The 18,871-nt window shown below is 34.2% G+C and overlaps 1 protein-coding gene across 1 annotated transcript in view; it reads left to right on the top strand.

The window, feature by feature from the left end:
* Window positions 1-6,042, top strand: part of LOC142354091 (transmembrane protease serine 11B-like protein) — a 148,777-nt gene extending 142,735 nt beyond the window's left edge. Inside the window, exons 4-5 of the mRNA XM_075406364.1 lie at window positions 480-542; window positions 5,888-6,042. Of these exons, the coding sequence (XP_075262479.1) occupies window positions 480-542; window positions 5,888-6,042 (218 nt within the window). The remainder of the gene's footprint in view (window positions 1-479; window positions 543-5,887) is intronic.
* The last annotated feature ends 12,829 nt before the right edge of the window (window positions 6,043-18,871 follow it).

Here is an 18,871-nt window from a genome sequence, read left to right as displayed (position 1 = left end):
ATTATCAAGTAATAACGTTGAAAAGGAATTTCAGATTAATTTTTGAAAAATAGCTTCAAGAAAATGTCACTTAAGAACGTAAACATTGAATTCGATATATTTTTTGCTCCAGGTTCTAAAAGTTGTCAGTTATACTGTAAAACTTTTCGGTGTTTTTCAATAAGACCCAGAACAAAAGTTTTTGGAAAAAAATGCCGGTTTTGTGGTGTACTAAAGAACGGTATCAAAAAATAGGGTCAATTATTTCATTCAACGTTACAAAAAAGGATTCTCGCAATTTCTTCAAATTGAGTTTTCTTGAGGAAATTAAAAATAATCATCAATTTTCATCATTCAATTAAAAAGGAAAAAAAAGTTAGATAGTGAGGTGTGGCATGATATCGATTCAATCTTGCACTGAATCTTTTTTATACAATTCTTTCATCGTTTGCAAGCGACAATTATATCTCGAAAAAATTATGAAATCTTTTTTGTTTTAGCACTTACTGATAGCTTCATATGCATCAATTCAACTGATGGCGATGCCTGTAATGGTGATTCTGGTAAGTTGAACAAAAGAACCAAAAATAGTTAATGTGCAGAAAACAGTTAACACAAATATGAATCTTCTTGATTTTTTTTAGCATTTTTATGAAATCGGTACGGTAGTTACATTAACAGATGAAAGGTTATAGATTAAAATAAAATAGAACATTATATATATATATATATATATATATATATATATATATATATATATATATGTTTATATTATATGTATATATATATATACTTACATATAAAAATAATTAAATTCATATATATATATTTATTTATATAAATATTTATATATATATATATATATATATATATATATATATATATACTCAAGTATATGTATGACGCCAGCGTTTTAAAATGAGTAGAAATTTGCATGCCCTAAATTATACCTGATACCTGACACTAGAGGGGGCATGATCACAATTTAAGTTACAATGATATGGGTAGTTTTCTTCTAGAATTGTGGAAAAAATCAAAGAAACAATGTATTTTGAATGAACTTGAGACATCATCAACATATTTAAAATAATTATTGGTATAGATGTTTCTCGAAGAAGAAATCACTATGCTTTTCACTTGTAACGCTATAACTTAACGATAAGCTATAGTAGAAGAGAACAAAATAAACTTTTTTAAAATGATAATAATTGCACACAAAAAGCTGACAGTAGAAGTAATAGATCAGGAATTGTTAGATTTGGGTGGGTGATTTGTTGATGTCAAATTTGGATATTGAATCTGGTAATAAGGTACCTACTAGAATCAAAAGGTACTAGCACAGCTGCGTAGCAGATAAACAATCGAAAGACCTTACATAGCTTTTTACACCAGATCAGCTGCAAATCAGAATTCGCATGCTATAAATAACAGATGACAAGAGACAGATTCAACCAGAAATTCAATTATGCTAAATACGAACAACAACAAGTTTTAACCCTCAGTAAAGCACATCAATAAATCTTAGAAGTTTTTGATGGCATTTTTTGATAATATGAGTAAAATGCATATTGTTAAAACTTAGCTATACCCAGCATATTAAAGATGTTGTTAAACCAGAGTAATGGAATAATAATGTATTAGCATATGATACTAAGATTATTTTATCAAGTGAAGGCATCAGTCAAGAACAAACGGAGAGTTGAATAAAGTTGCAACCAATACGCTACATTGTAATTTAACTTAAGTTAATGGTGGACTTAACTTTTTTTTACCGTTATTGATGATTTCTTATAGCAGCAAATTAGGGTAAAAACGCTATTAATACTTCATATAAAGTTGCCGGTGACACAATCAATTAGTATTAAACACTAAAACACGAGTCCGATTATAACAAATTGAAACAGGATACGACTAACGATCAATAAGATGATGATTTTGTTGACAGATGGAGAGGAGGTTTAGGGGTTAGGACTTATAGTTCAATAGAAAAACTGCGATTTATTTTCTTTAAAAATAATGGAAACAAAGGACTGTCAAGACTAGAGATGCATGTGATTTTATTAAGGAGATATAATGAAAAAAATAGAAATTTATTTTTGCAAGTGAAAATTATGGTGACTGAGCCAAATGCAACACAATTTTACCTCAAGATCTCAAATGGTAAGGAACAGCTAATAAATAGCAAAATCTAAACAAACAATTATTTCAATAACAATATTAATTTTATGAAAGTTCTTAGAAAAGAGCATGAAAATAAAATTATCAAATAAATGAATCTTAGATAAATATAAAACCTATGTTAATGAAGCTGAGATGACAGAAAATGTATTATCCTCAATTGTTTCAACAGCAACAACAGCATCAGTTGTGTAGGTTTACCTTATTGGAAACCTTTGTTTTAGCAACAGTATTTGACTCCCTTTCAAAAAATATAATTACTGAAAAAAGTACTGAAAATAAAAGTACTCAAAAGCGTATATTCTATTTAATGAGTTAATTAAAAAATTTAGTATTCTGTAAAATAAAACTATGAATGATAATATAACAGATAACACAGAAAATGAGGAATTGGCTAGGGTTTACGAAGAATATAATGAAAATCAAAAGCTTATTTCAAATGGTCTTTATGCTACCGTTACTTGTGTTTTGTAATAATAAAAATTGGAGTATCAATAGAATTAATTTTTAAATCAAAAGTAAGATAAATTTAACATTAATAAGAAGAAGAATATTTTTTTAGCATTAAATAACATTGAAATTAAAATCAGTCATACCAGTTGATCAATTAATTAAAAGCTACTTTCTTTTTTGTACCTAACTAAAAAGCTCTAACTCTTTGCACTAATTTTCTACCTACGCCAGCAGTCGCAATTTTAATACAATTAGAAGAAGCTAAAACTAGCATGGGATTTTTAGTTGCTGCACTTATTGAACTGTCTTCTACTTTCTTTCCAAATTTAACTGTAGCTTTCCCGGGCCCTAGTGATAGGCTATATCAGTACTGATTCATTATACTCTAATTGTATCCATCCTGTAAAGAAAATTAACATTCTGCTCCTTTTCTGTGTAGAATTACTTGAACACAGCTCACTTTCTGTGTAGCATGATTTATACACAGCTCACTTTCTGTGTATACGATTTATACACAGCTCACTTTCTGTGTAGAATGATTTAACAGGGCTCACTTTCTGTGTAGAATGATTCAACACGGCTCCAATTTCGTGCATATTTTCTACTGAATTTAGTCTGAACATCATGATCACCAAACTATCAGTATGTACAGAACAGATAATTGAAAATTTCGAAAATCGAGCATGAATGGCAAAAAATTCACAACGTGCCGCGTTATCTGCACTGCGTCATCCTGAAGTCGTACGAGGCTGATCTGGAGGAGTCAAATCAAATAATATTTAGACGTCATGCGTACTTGGGGGAGGGGGGGGGGTTTGAACCGTTTGTCGAAATAAAATAAATTGTTCAGTCGTTTCACAATTGCTGCCTTTTCACTATCGGGGTCATTGCAAGCAGTGTGAAAGTTCAAGTTGTCATTCTTTTTGCTTTTGTCGGTGTTTGCTGGACTGCCATCAGTTTTTTCCAGAATATCACCCAGAAATCTGAGAATAGATGTGCAGTCAATTAAACATCCGGATTTAATTAAGATATACGATATCAGATGTAGTTATCTCTACTGGTTATCCTCAATTGTAACAACACACTGTTCGATAAATCAGGATCTCGAAAATATAACAAAACGACTTACTGCGAGCAAACATTATAACCAGCCAACAACATTACAGAATCAAGTAATCTTGTTGAGGGGGGGGAGGGTGGTCAAGTTTATTGTTTCATCTGGTCACCCTGAGAGTCCAGAGCTATCTTCCCGATTGGGACAACAAATGAAGGTCACAGGTAAACGTGAGGATGACAAGTTGCTCATCACTTGTCACTAGTGGAGACGCTCCAAAGCGTTCACATTGGCTCATCACTAGGTGTTTACTGTAAGATCAAGTTCCCTTGTTGGTGATAATGTTTTTAATGACAATGGATTTGTTTTCAGATACACCTGATTCGTTATCAAGAGATATGTCGATGAGTTGCAATTCCATTGGGGGGTGCTAGTTTGCACCACCCCCCCCCCCCAGGCATTGCACCCCCCCCCCCCTCATGGCCAATGGATGAGAGCATTTAAACAATCAGATTTTCATTAATTTTTGTCAATGTTTGTTGCAGAAAGAGTGTGGACATGGTTGTCGTCAAACATCGTCGGAGAACATTCAGGAAATTTCATTTGTATTGAATATGGAATCATCATCATGGACTTTATTTCATGGAATATGGAATCATCATCATGGACTTTATTTCATGGAATATGGAATCATCATCATGGACTTTATTTAATCATGGACTGACTTCTTTGTCTTTTTGTGCATGCATGCTTTATAAATTTGGTCAATTTAAATATTTGCTTACAAACACTCCTTTCATTTAGTTCAAATGGAGCGGTTAATAATTGCGGGTAAATTGCGTGTTAAATCCTGCTACACAGAAAGTGAGACGTGTATGAGTCATGTACACAAATAGTGAGCTGTGTTAAATCATGCTACACAGAAAGTGAGCCGTGTATAAATCATGCTACACAGAAAGTGAGCCGTGTATAAATCATGCTACACAGAAAGTGAGCCGTGTATAAATCATGCTACACAGAAAGTGAGCCGTGTATAAATCATGCTACACAGAAAGTGTGTAGTGTTTTAGTCTAATAACTCATAATAGACAGAGTGATAAATGCCATGATCAGAACACTTGCAAGTAGAAAATCCATAATGAAAATGCCATGATCCATTACTGGGTGTAGCTGGCACTGGTCCCTGGGTTACCAACTAATTTACTCTTGAAAGAGTTATGAGCTCCTCAGCTTTTTTGTTGCAACAGATACAGCTGTTGATTTTTTTCTGTAGCATCTTTTAGGAGAATCTTTTAACATTTTACTTCCATTAGGATGAATTAGGCCTTTAATATCTACCTGTAATACATTGTGAATCAGTTTTAAACATTTGATATTCTGCCAGTCTAATATAAAAAAACGTTATTAACTAAAATCCATTTGTAAGAGTCAAAGCTATAGATAACATAAAACCAAAGAGCCTATCGGTGTAACAACTAAAAACACCAGAAAAAGAATTATGTTTTTCCTGATAAAAGTTTAGTCACAATAAATTCAAGTACAAGTTAAGGTTTAAGTTTAAGTTACAACCCCATTTTCTTAGAAAATGAATATTCCTTATGCTTTTCATTCTCTTGCATAGTACCAACTGATCTCAAATTTAATCTGGCCAATGCTAGCTTGGTTTTTAATCGTCTGTGTCTAGTCATGCGGGCTTTAATCGTGCACTTCTAGCTGATCCAAAAAACTGAGAATCATTAACTGAAATAATTCAATTATTTACAAAAGGATAATCTTCGCGAAGAATGAAATTACCATGCTCGAGCATAAAAAGCTGTGAATGTCTGTGCCCGGCCCACGAAAAGACTTTGGTTCAGCTTTAACTGTGATTCCGGAGAGTTTACTTTAATTCAATTTTGAACACCTCCCCCCCCCCCCCCCCCCCCCCCCTCTTAGAGATTTAAATTCTATCGATGTTTGGATGGGTGAACTAAGGGACTATAGACCAGCAGCGACTGAAAACGTGAATGTCTGTGCCCGACCCATGAAAAGACTTTGGTTTATTTTTATCTGTGATTCCGGACACTGTATTTTATTCAATTTTAAACCCACCCCCTTCTTAGAGATTTAAATTCTATCGATGTTTGGATGGGTGAACTAGGGGACTAGACCAGCAGCGACTGAAAACAGTCTAGTCTAGTCAAACTATAGAAAGAGGCTCAGAGCACTATCATCACATTTAAGGTGGGCCCTTGTACCCTTTTGACCCGGATGGCGAACCAATGTGTCTTTATGGCCTAGTGAGCTCTGGTTCGGATAATTGTACTGGCTGGGGAATATACACACGACTTCCTGTATTTCGAGAATGGATACAACAAAAAATGGATGAGAATTATTGAGCTGTGACTTCAAATCAGAGTTGAAATTGGGAAAAAATAGGTTGATTGATTGTGGTGTGGGCAAAAGCTATGGTTAATAATAAAGTTAATACAATGCAATGGTCTACAAACAACGCCAACACTGCACTAATGTGCAACTGATAACCTGTGGATCCTGCCGATCATTTCAGATACTGCTACCTCCTCCCGTGCCTCCCTAGTTGAGAAATCTTCGATAAGAAAACGTAAGAAACCGTCGGTATCGTCGTTTTTTTTTTCTAGCCAAAAACGACAAAAGCCCTTACAATTTTTTCGTCGGTATCGTCGTTTTTCGTTATTAAACATAAGAAAGAGTCGGTATCGTCGTTTTTAGACGTAAGACAGATTCAGTATCGTCGTTTTTTCATCGCAAGGGATATTCAAACCCCAAGCACACGTGCTATGATTTCATATACTTTGCTTCTTCATTTCTCGACCATTTGAAATTAATAGTCATTGATTGTAACAATAGTAAAGTGGCAGAAAAGTTATAGCTAGTAACAAATATTTGAGTAATATCAACAATCAGATAGAAGTTTTGTTGTAATACTAGCTACACAGAAAATTAGTTCAATTTGACCAACTTATCTACCAGACTCAAATAACCAACCAACCAGCTTCTTAAAACAATTTAGTTCAGCTAATGGCCAAACTTTCAAAACTCTCAACCAACAAATTCGGTTACTTTGGCAGTCTCGCTCACCCAGTTTAGGTTGACCAGCGTTCCGTGGTATACTTGGTCTGGAAATTTCAGGATACAAAAAAATTCAAGTTTCATGCTCAATTTTCTTATGAAAGTACTTGCATGCTATGCGTTTGATTTTTTGCCGACTCAGAGAAACTTAGTTTTTTTCTGGGTTTGCAATTGCTTCTTCTTAGGATGTCATTTTTTTGAAATTAATTATATTTATTTTGCAACAGACGAAAAGAACTGGGAGAAACATGAAATCCTAAGTATTTTGTTATAGAAAGGCGAATGAGCAGCTTTTGGATATTGCAAGAAACCAGCTGTTTCTCTCATCTTGTAGGCAGTTGGCCAAGGAGTTAAGAGACAAATTTTGAATTCAATTGAGTGAGAGAAGGCACAATTATAAAAATTTGTGGGACAGGTGGTAACTTTCAATCACCCTGAGATCTTTCAGCCATTTTGACGTTATTTAGCTGTTAATTGAGGTGCTTTAATCAGTGTACTATGAATGTGTATTTTTTCATGCAATTACGTGTACTCCTTTTTATCGGCGTTGTTTTTAGGTAGAAATAACAGCTGTTGTAAGAAATTTTTGTCTTCATTTTATTGATGATACGTCTACTTTTTTGTATTAAAATGTAATAAACAGCTCTGGGATACAGGATATAAGTTATTGCCTTTTCCATTGACTAGACATATGTTGCAGCTCACCTTAATTCATTTTTGAAGTGAATTGGACGCTAGGAAGAAACATTTGAAGGCATGGGATTGGGGTAACTAAATATAATACGCTTTTTTTGGAAGAAAAGAGTTTTTCCCTGCCAAATTTCTTTAATTAAACACTTGCATTCTTTTGTATGTTCCAGTCGAGCCAAAGGAAGAATTCTAGCCTTTAATTCGTCCTTTTTACCTATCTGAAACCCCGGACTTACATCACGAATTCTGCTTTCCTCTCAAAACTCTGACAAACATTTCGATCCAATGAATGTCAACCGTTTTTTCATCTGGTTTTTGACATTTTTTATTCTATGCTCTTTAATTTTACAGAAGTTTGGATTAGTTTACATTTTGATCGTTTTAATTTCAATTATATCCTTTGGTTTTCCCAAGTTGTATCTAATATTGTCGAATTGATTGACACAATAGGAATAGGATTTTTTTGCACTCGAAGAATTTTTTGCACCACTTCAAAAGTAATGCACAAAATTTCTCTTGCACCACCAAATCACTACTGGAAATTCGCTCAAACATTTCCCTCAAAAAATTCGCTTCACATTTCGATCCAAATTTTACCCGACTATTACTGTCGTCGATTTTTCAGCTTTTGAATTAGTAGGTTATGAAAAATTTCTTTTTGTTGATATTCAGCTTTTGATTTTTCACATTCTTTCGCATTATTTCGAAATACCTAACTTGGATTGCTCAACAAATGCAGTGTGAGTGGTGTTTAAAATCTGGTCATTAAAGACAACGATGAGATTATTTTCTTCTCGAATAGAGGTTGCTCTCTCTCTCCTCAAAATGTCATTCAGCAGAGCATCAGAGCTATTGTGCCGAGGAAAATTAAATAACCGGGAAATAATAAAGTTGCTTGAGCTGACTAGATACATCGAATCAGTTTGAGTTTTACCCATTTTGAGGTTTTCGTTTGAAAGTCCTTACGAAAATGCCTATCCAGACCTTTATTGCCTATGAAAATACCCAGGCAAACCAATATTGCTTATGATCCAGACATTGCCTCGTTACAAGTTTCGGTGCGTTTATGTGCTCGTTGAAAAACGCTTATGAGAAGACCCGCCCAGAACAAAATGCGATATGATACAGACTTTGGCTCATTCAATTTGTGAAAAGACTCAGGAAGAGCAAACAAGTTGATGATCCAGACTTTGGTTCGTTCCATTAGTGAAAAAGACTCAGGAGATCAGAAACAACTTATGAGCCATACTTCCCTCGTTCCTTCCTTTGAGCACTTTTGCCGACCTTGTCCCATGTACTGTAGATTAAATGTGACTTAATGAGTGGGCTATAAAAAAAGAGCCTCGACTTTCTCTTGGGCTGCCAGAAAAATTCTCGCAATTTTTCTTGCGTTCTTGGACAGTAAAGAGCATACTGACGAGTGAAAACTTGCAAGAATCTTGCAAGCTGATTCAAAACTTGCAAAAAACTTGCAAAAATCTTACAAGATATCAATCAAAGCAAAAAATAATTCAGGATACAAATGTTTTAGAAAACAAATGTTTTAGGACACAAATTATTGTTTATTGAACAAATTACAAAACCGAAATCAATAGAAAAATTTTTAGCCGGGATTCAAGATATTGCAAGAATCTTGCAAGTCTTCGGTTTCAGGAAATTTATTTGTGTACTTTTGATAGCTAAAACTAACTGAAAACCATATGAAATGGTTGATACCAGAATTTATGATCAGCGGATCTAAACCTGGCTGCCTTTTATCGTAAACGCTTTTTGAATGCGAAATTGTTCCTTCTTCGTAGAAGAAGTCTTCAGCGTCCAGAAAATTCAAAATGCGCCTGTTTTGCGTCCTGAATCATTTCTGTGGGGCAGGTTTACGTCGCCTTGTTATAATTTTGTTTGAAAATTATATCTTACTGGCAGATTAATTGGAGCACGCTTCACGTTTCTATTGGTTTCTTCTAAACTGCTGTGTCAATTTAGACGGACATAGTCAGATTTTTTACTGGGGCGCTGTTTAAACTGATTTCTTGTTAAATATCCCTCCCCTTCCCTTCTGCCCTTTTGTGACCTTCTCCCATGTGTTGTAGATTAAAAGTGACTCGTTTCAATGTGCTTTTGTGATGTATTTTGAATCCTGGCCTATCCGGGATGCCTTTTAAAGATTTAAAATGAGTGTCCTATAAAAAAGAACCTCGGTTTTTTCTTGGGCTGCAAGACAAATTCTCATAATTTTCCTTGCGATATTAGACTGTGAAGAGAGCACGTAAAATAATTTTAAATAGCTTAGACATTGAAATGAAGTGATTTATTGCACCCCAATAATCGTGTACCTCTGGTTTGTGTGGTCTGTGTGGCTGTGATGCTTGTTTAAACAAAACGGCTCGTTAATGTGCGTTCGCACATGATGTTCCGACCCGAGCTCATCTACATTTTTGACTAAATGGTCAACAAATGAAAAGATATAAAAAATAGACGTTTGAGATTAAAACAATCGTTACACAACCTATCTACTAATTGAATAAATTAATGCCTTGATTCATTAAACCGCCAACGTGATCTGACATTAAAAAGACTAAGGGACAAAAAAAAACAAACAACAAAGTTAGCAAAAACAAAAATTTCAGGGCAAAAACTAAACATCTAAACTTAAAAGCACATAGTAACAACGTCAAAATGCAGTCAGATAAAACCTTAAGTACAAAAGTTTACTTTTTCCAACTATACAGCAGATGGAAAGTTTTCTTAATGACAATAAGTAACAAGTCGACAAAAAGAACGAACATTGAGGCGAAACTTAAAGATTAATCAAAATTTTTTACACCAAGAAATTTCAAAAATCTTAAAAACCATTAGCTTATGACTAAATAATCCTTGATAAATACCTAAAAAGTCATTACAAAAGCAAAAGGACCTGTCTTTGGTTAGACTGAGCCATAGAAACGAACTAAATAGAAACTTAAAAAATTACAAACGATTTGCGAAAACACAAATTATTGCTACCAGTGAAATTATTAGCTATCATCTGAATATTATGTATTTTTAATTCATTTGCTATTTCTACTAATTCAGCTGAAGGATTTATCCTGGGAGATTAAATAAGTTTGTTTGAGCCACATTTGAAAGCCATTGGGATCTGTTATTACGCGATTGTTCTGAAAGAAGAGAAAAAGAAACAAAAAAATTTGCCACTCAAAAAACGTTCAAAAAAACGCACATTGTCCAACAAACAAAACATCAATGACAAATAATATCAATAGATATGCTATTTTCTGAAATACAAGAAACTGGATGGGAGCTCTCATTGATGAAAATAAGATACCATTTGATGAAAAGAACAGCAAAAACTGAAAGGTTTGAAAAGTATTTCTAAATGTTTATCATAAACTTTAAGACTAATCGCTATTAACTGACTGCTTCGGATAATATCATTCAATCAATCCTCAATTACAAGCCTATGATACCTGTCAGCAATTTACGGCTATCTAAAGAACAAAAAAGGAAAATTCAAAGAAAAAATTGAGCGAGAAAAGTGTCGTAGGCATTAAAAGATGAACTTTTCGCTAAGAACTCTTCTAATTTCAATTAATTTTTTCAGAGCAATGGGATTTTTCTTTTTTATCAATATAAGCTCAAAAAATCAACAAACATGAACAAATACATTAGGACCTGGCGCAATTTTTGAGAAAACACGTATTATCAACGCCATTAAATTCATTAGCTTTCAACGGAAGCCAGTAAAAACGCTAAATTATGCCTCCATGAGAAAACAAATTTGTTTGTTAATCATATTTTTATCAATAAGACCTTACAACAAGTTATTGACTATGAACACAACAACAGAGACAGGCAGAAGCCAAAATTTCAGTAGAAAAGTGCCAGAAGAAAATGTCGAATCAATGCAAATCATAAACTCTTCTCTGAAAACCTTATCTATGATCCGTTGAACTTCTTCCCTAAACCAATGGCAACTATCAGCAACAGTAGGATGGTGTGATAAGATTTAAAAACGATGCAAAATAAAATAAAACGACCAAAATTTTAAAAAAAAATTATGAAATCTCTTGGCATTGAAGCTTTAAAACTAATAGTTAGAAGATAAAACCACAAACCAGATTAACTTTAGCTGCAGCAGAAGGGGAGGGAATTTCTTTTTACTCACAGTGATCATGAATTCATGAAAAAAAGTTTTAGGATTTGTTAATGTTCAAAATAAAATTTCGGAAAACTATTTTTTAACTCTTAACAGTCATTAAACTCAAAATCTTTAAACGGAGCTAAATAACTACGCTCAGAAATAACCCGCTGGGCGGAAAGGAGTGTTTGTCATGTATAGATTATTAACAAGATAACACAATTAGTCTTATGAATCTGAAAACATTAACAAAAAAAGGCAAAAACCTAAATTCAGTAGAAAAATGCGAGAAAAAAGTGTCGAAGCCAATTAAACTATTAACTTTTCTCTGAAATCTTTATCTGTGATCCACTGAACGTCCTGTATAAGTCAATGGGATCAAAATAATATTAGGATAATGTTCATAATGTTTGGATAATGTGATAGGAGTTCAAAAGTAACCATTAATACAAAAGCAACTGATTTTTGTTTTAATTTGAAATCTTGTGTCATTGAAGTCATATAAACAATAGTTAGAAGATAAAACAGCCAACCAGATTAATTTTAGTTGCAGTAGAAAGCAAGTGGCTCCTGTCAAAACTGACACTGACTAACAGTTGACGAAAAAATGTAAAGATTTGTTAAGGTTCGAAAAAAAATTTGAAAAATTCTTTTTAAATTCTCAACAGCCATTAAATTCAATAGCCTTCAATGAAAGTCAATAAATACGCTCAAAGATGCTCCGATGGTAGTACAATTATGTTTGTCATGCATACGTAATCAATAAGACATCACAATAAGTCTTATGAATATGAAAACAACCACAAAAACAGGCAAAAATCAAAAATTCAATAGAAAAGTGCGAGAAGAACGTGTCGAAGCCATTTGAACCACAAATTTTTCTATGCATTTTTTGTCTGTGATCCACTGCACACCTTTTTTAAGCCAATGGGAGCTATCAATATTTGGATAATGTGATAAGATTTCAAAAGTAACCCATAGTACGAAAAATATCCAAAATTTTTTCCTTATTTTTTGAAAATTTGTGTCATCGAAGTCATATAACCAAAAATTAGAAGATGAAACCGCTAACCAGCTTAAAATTGGTTGCAGTAGGAAGGAAGAGGGTGCTGTCAACCCTGGACTGACCTACAGTTCAAGATAATAATATTATGATTCTTTAATGTTCATAAAAAATTTGAAAAATTATTTTTTAAATCTTAACAGCCATTAGCTGTCCACTCAAAGCACTAGATATGTTCACTTAATGCTCATTATGGATCATATTGCACTGTTGGTTAATGAATTCACGCCATAGGACTCCAAAAATTCAACCAAAAATCTCAAAAAAATTCAAAATTTCCTTTAAAATTACAAAAACTCAGAATCGAAGCCAAAAAAAATCGTGAGCAATTCCTTGAAAACAAGATTTTTTGTTCATTGGGCATCATTTGTCTGTAAAGAAGGTTTGTCATTAATAGAACCTCCTTATAGAAAGTGACTTGTCACAAGGTGACTTAAAACAAGCCAGGAAAAAAAGAGAAATTTTTATAAAAAAGAGATCTCAAATAGAATTCGATTTTTTTTAATAGTGAACTTCCATGTGAGACCAAAAGTAGTGTTTTTTATTGCCTTTAGTCTATTATGAACACAAAATTGATCCATTTTTGGCGAAAAATTTAATTTTTAAATACTATTTTTAAAGAAAATATTTGAATTTGGATAAAAACTACACTAAAAGTGAACAAATAGTTCACAAATTCAGACAAACTTCAATCCTCGATAACTCCTCGAAAAAAAAAGAAAATCAAAAAAATCTTTTTAATTTTGAGTTCTACGCTGGACCAGCTTTTCAATGATACCACTCACATTTCTCTACGATGAATATATCGATCGGCCAAAATTGACTGAACAAAAAAAACCCCATTTGAGTATATAGTTCCTCTCCCCCACAAGTGGGGTCGGAACAACAAGTGTATGCTGCAGAATTTAGCTCGCCTATGACGGTGTTTTTTTTGCTCGTGTATGTGACAGAAAGTGGCTTGTCTATGTGGCAGAGTTGGTGCGTCTAGGGGTCAGTTTTTGTCTCGTCTATCGCGCAGACTTTTGCTTGACCGTAAGTAATGATGCGTTTATGTTGCTCGCAAAGAAATTCCTCGCCTGTGTTTTTTGAACGCAGCGTACCACCTGTGTTTACTCAAAAACGGTCTGCGTCATAAACGAGGACTTCAACCTGAGTATCATTGCTCTCGTCAGCGTTGTACTGATTAACGTACTCAAAGTCCTCCGATTTATTTAAATTCTGTCTAGAAGACTGATTTTTTTCTGGCAGGAAATCTGACATCGAAGATTTCATATCAGTTGCGTCACTTCTAGGCTCGTTGTTCAGACTTTTTGTTTTTGGTTTCAAGATCTGCGAGGCTGAGTTGTCTGCTTTTTCAATATCTGCTTCATCAGAAGACTGTAGGCGCATATCTGAGCTATCGTCAAAAGAGGTTTTTAAAAGTTTGATGACCGGAGTCCGGAGACACTTGAAGTGTTGAATACATCTTTGTTTACGTTTTGACAGGCATTCAGTATGTTCGTGCGAATGAGAATGGGGCGAAAGATCAGTGTTTCTGCAAAGCAATCACTGCCCGGGTCGAGATGTCAGCGCCGTTTCAGCGCTTTATTTTGTACGAAATGCGCGGAATGTGCTAAAATTATGTAAGAAATGAGTTGATTGCGCTGAAATGCGCTGAAACGAGCTGAATGGCGCTGATTTTTCAAATTTTTCAGCGCAAAAATCTTACATAAGTTTGCGCTGAAATGCACTGAAAAATTTTTTAAAATGTATTCAAATTTCAGCGCATTTCTTAAAATTTTTAGCAGAATTAAATGCTTCTTGACACCGCTTCTTAAATTGTGTATACTGCTCATACACTAACGATAAACTTTTTCTAAAAATGCACTGAAAAGCGCTGAAAATATGTAAGAAATGCGCTGATTTTTCAGCGCACTTCTTACATAATTTCAGCGCATTTCTTTCTAAACTGTCTATTAATGTAAAATCAAATTAAATAGGAAGAAATACATGAATCAATGGCGCAGTGAAAAGAATGATGGCTAGGTCACCGGAGAGCAGGGTTCGATTCTCAGTGATACTTATTTTTTGAAAACTCAGTGGCAGCGGGTTTCTTGCAAAATTTCAGCGAATTTCAGCGGGTTTCTTGCAAAATTGCAGCGAATTTCAGCGCACTTCAGCGCTTTTTTATGTAAGGTTTTTGCGCTGATTTTTTTGAAAAATCAGCGCAAAAACCTTACATAAAAAAGCGCTGAAGTGCGCTGAAATTCGCTGCAATTTTGCAAGAAGCCCGCTGAAATTCGCTGAAATTTTGCAAGAAACCCGCTGCCACTGAGTTTTCAAAAAATAGGTATCACTGAGAATCGAACCCTGCTCTCCGGTGACCTAGCCATCATTCTTTTCATCATTCAGCGCATTTCTTACATAATTTTTCTCGACCCGGTTGTTGCCGATGTCACGTTCAAAAAATGTTGCGGTAGGTACAGAACTTCTCTTCGGGTTATATGTCCCTGGGAGCTCGAATCCGAACGCAGGTTCATCCTCTGAAGCCTCCCCTCAAGTAATAGTCACAAATTCGTCTGATGTATTTGTTAACCCAACGTGGAACGCCCACGAGAAGCTTCTATCCCTACTTTACTGACGTGAGCAAAACTTTCCCAGATGAAATCTCTACGAGCGAGACAACATCACTGATGACCGATACGCTGCTTCAAGGTCTTCAATTAATTCCCACAACCTCTTAATATTTTTCATTCCCTTTCGAAAACTTCTTTTGATAATCGTTCCAAAAAGATCATATGCTTCTGGCTGTAACACGACAACATTTTTAAACAAAATTTCCCCAGTTTGTGTAAAAAAAACTCAGCTTCCATTACTGCACTACAAACGAGAACGTCAAATCTGAAGGATTTAAGAAGAAATTGTTATAAGATCTATAAAAACAGGATTATGAGAAGCTAGGATTTGTAATGAAACATTTCTCTGGTGCACTTCAATCACAGAGCTTTAGAAACTTATCTTTTAAGTTTCAAACCTTGCAGAAACATTAACCAAAAAACTAAAGCTGCATTCAATGGAAAAATGTATCAAAAGTGTGTATAATTTGACAGCATAAAAGCTTAAAAGAATAAAATTGAGCTGTGCAATAATTAATAGTACAAGAGTAGTAAGACCAAATTCACGCTTTGTCACGGGGGGGGGGGACGTCCCCCCGTGACGATCCGTGTACACGCTTTGTAACGGGTGGGGACGTCCCCACCCGTGACGATCCGTGAGGTGCATTTTTGAGGTCGAAAAATTTTGACTCTCAATTTTGCCAGAGGGACAAAAACTTGTAAAAATTTTCTCGATTTGTGCCGGTTACAAAAACTTGTAAAATTTTCTCAAATTTTTGGGGGACAAAAACTTGTAAAATTTTTGTTAATTTTGTGCGGTGAGAAAAACTTGTGAAATTTTTGTCAAATCTGTTTGGTGGGCAAAAAACCCCAGCTATTTTGTGCGGGGGATACAAACGTGTTAAAATTTCACAGTTTTCTGGAATTATTGAAGAACTTGTAAAAATTTTTGCAATTTCTTGGGGTCCATTAAGTTCATTTTAAAGTTTAAAAATTCTTAAACCTTTTTTTAGTCAAAAAGACTATTAATGGGTTTTTGAAAAACATAACTGACTTACCTTTTCTTTATTTCAATCTCTTGATAATTTTATGTAATTTATCGACAGTAAAACGAATTGGAGTCCAATTTTTGTTGGTTGGATCCAACATCTGGTTTTAATTTGGTAGTTTTATTGACCATATGTTATCCCAGATTAGGGAGTGTGGGCAGATTAGAAAACCAATAAAACTTAAGTGCCAGTGCTCCAAATTCAGAATTATTGTGTCTGGTATGAAATTTGCAGCGTCATAGGTGAAAAGAATGCAACTTTGCAGAGAATAAGGAAGAAATATACGTATGAAATGGACAAAATAAACGCTCAAAAATAGGTGAAATGTTCCAGAAAAGCAGCGAAAAAGTGTTTGAAAGTGTGCGGTAAAGGAATTCATCTACCACGTTTAAATAACGGGAGAGTTTGAAATCGAGAAAAAAATTGTTTATTTTTAGAAACAAAATTGTTGTTTTTGGTCAATTTTATGCAAAATACTTCCACAAAAGCAATTACATTATGCACACATTGTTTTGCATTGTGAATGACAACAGTTGCAGACCGGTTAATTGTGCAACACAAGGTGCTTGCGGGATAATGCAAATGTGATCACGTAATATGTTGTGAAACTTGGGGAAAATTCTAAAAAATGAGGAAATTTTAACGGGAAAAACTGATGTCCGATTGAACTTTACAGCGTAACTTAGGCAAAATGACAGAGTGAGCAGTCTATTTCCCTTATATACTTAAGAAAACTAACTTCTCTTTTTTTGTGAAGGAAATTCTCTCTTTTTTTACTTCACTTTAATAAAGAGTTTTCCTGTTCTGTTTTTGTTCTCCTGATGGTTTCATAGCACTAACAATAACTATAGCTGTATGTCTATAATGTTCATCTATTTTCATCCAATCTGGACGTGTTTTGCCGAACTCTGATTTGTTGAAGGCTGACTGAAGATTAATTTTAAACTTGTGCATATGACAAAATATGCTTTTGTTTCTTTTTGTTTCGCAAGTTTTGGTCTCGGCCTTTGTGATTGGTTGGCCCAGTTTTAGGTATTATTATATCTACTACATGCGCCAACATGTGTTTTTCATTTCCATAAGCATTTCACTGTCGTCGTCTCAGATTCTCTGATTGGTCAGTCGAGTTTAAGCTTTAATAGCGTCTTGCACATGTTTGAACACGTGTTGTTTTATTATCAAAGATAAGGTGTGGTCTGTTTTTATTACCATAAACAATTCAGTGTGGTCGTCTCCGACTCTCTGATTGGTCAGTCGAGTTTAAGTTTTATTACCGTTTTGCACATGTTTGAACTCGTGTTGTTTTATTATCACAGACAACGAATTTCGTTTCAACCAAAAACTCACCCTCTCTATGCCGGAATTGGAGCAAGTAGGAGAAAATATTGATGCTATCAGAAGAGTAATTCTCTCCAAGTTTGCGAACGAGCAGAGCAGTTCTGGCAAAAGGAAGCTACAGCCAGGTTTCAAGTTAGAAACGAATGGTCAAAGTCGTAGCTGCAGATTCAACAAAATCAAAAAAAGCCTCAGAGAGTGATAAAGAGAATTAAATAGCAAAAGAAAAAAAATGGTTGAAGCAATGTTTGAACGTACGCCTAAATATTTTCGACAATTCCAAAATCTTTTTCGATATTTTATTTGCAATACTGAGCCTGAATTTGATTCTAATCTTACAAAAAAACTTCGCATACAGTCGGCACAAAAATAAAGATCATTGCAAAATACAACAATTTCATTACCATGTCATTGCTGCTTTTGATCAATTACCGCATTCCTTCAAGGATACTTCCTCTAAACCATATACAATACCATGTCTCTTCACTTGTTTTCAACTGCTCATTCAGGGGTCTTCTCACATAGTGCTTTATGGCGAAGTGATGGAAAAACTTCAAGAGGCAGTCAGTTATAACGACCAGCACAATCTAACTGTTTCAATTTCTAAGAAAAAATTACCAAATGTCAACATGATAATGACACAGGATGTTCAAACACAAACTGACTTTTTGCCTACTTGTACGATTGAAAGATTTTATAGTATTCACAATGGTGGTATGTACCGGGAGCTTTAAAAAAAATTGATATATTAAATAGTGGCTATGGTTGTTTGCATGTTGATAATAGTTTGATTTCGATAAATTTTAATATGAAATCGAAATCTTTTAATTAACAATTGTCTTGTTCTGTTGTCTTTGAAGAAAGAATTGAGCAAAAAAAGTTAATTAAAAACATATTAGAGCATATGATTAGCAAAGCGTAGCAAATCAATATCGTTCCTATTCAACATCAAAGGATATTCGTAACCAAACATCACATGCGCAACATAAATGCAAAAAAGTCCACAGAGTTTTGAGTTTTGATTTTGAACTGGTTTAAGTTTGAGTACTTGAGTTACTGCATTTTAAAACTGTACCAGACGGGACTACAGTATTTGGTAGTTTTGTATCAGGAGTCTAAGCGGTCAGCCAAATAAACTTTGTTTTCGTGAAACAAAATAACCATCCAATGACTTCCTTCATATTGCGCTGGTGAAGCATAAACTACAACAAATCCTTTTCTTGTTAGCATTGGGAAATTGTCCGCTGCTAAAAC

Source organism: Convolutriloba macropyga, chromosome 15, assembly GCF_964194025.1.
Source record: "Convolutriloba macropyga chromosome 15, txConMacr16.3, whole genome shotgun sequence".
Lineage (NCBI taxonomy): Eukaryota > Metazoa > Xenacoelomorpha > Acoela > Convolutidae > Convolutriloba > Convolutriloba macropyga.
The sequence above is the reverse complement of the archived record's forward strand: the minus strand, read 5'-3'. Positions and strand labels throughout refer to the sequence as shown.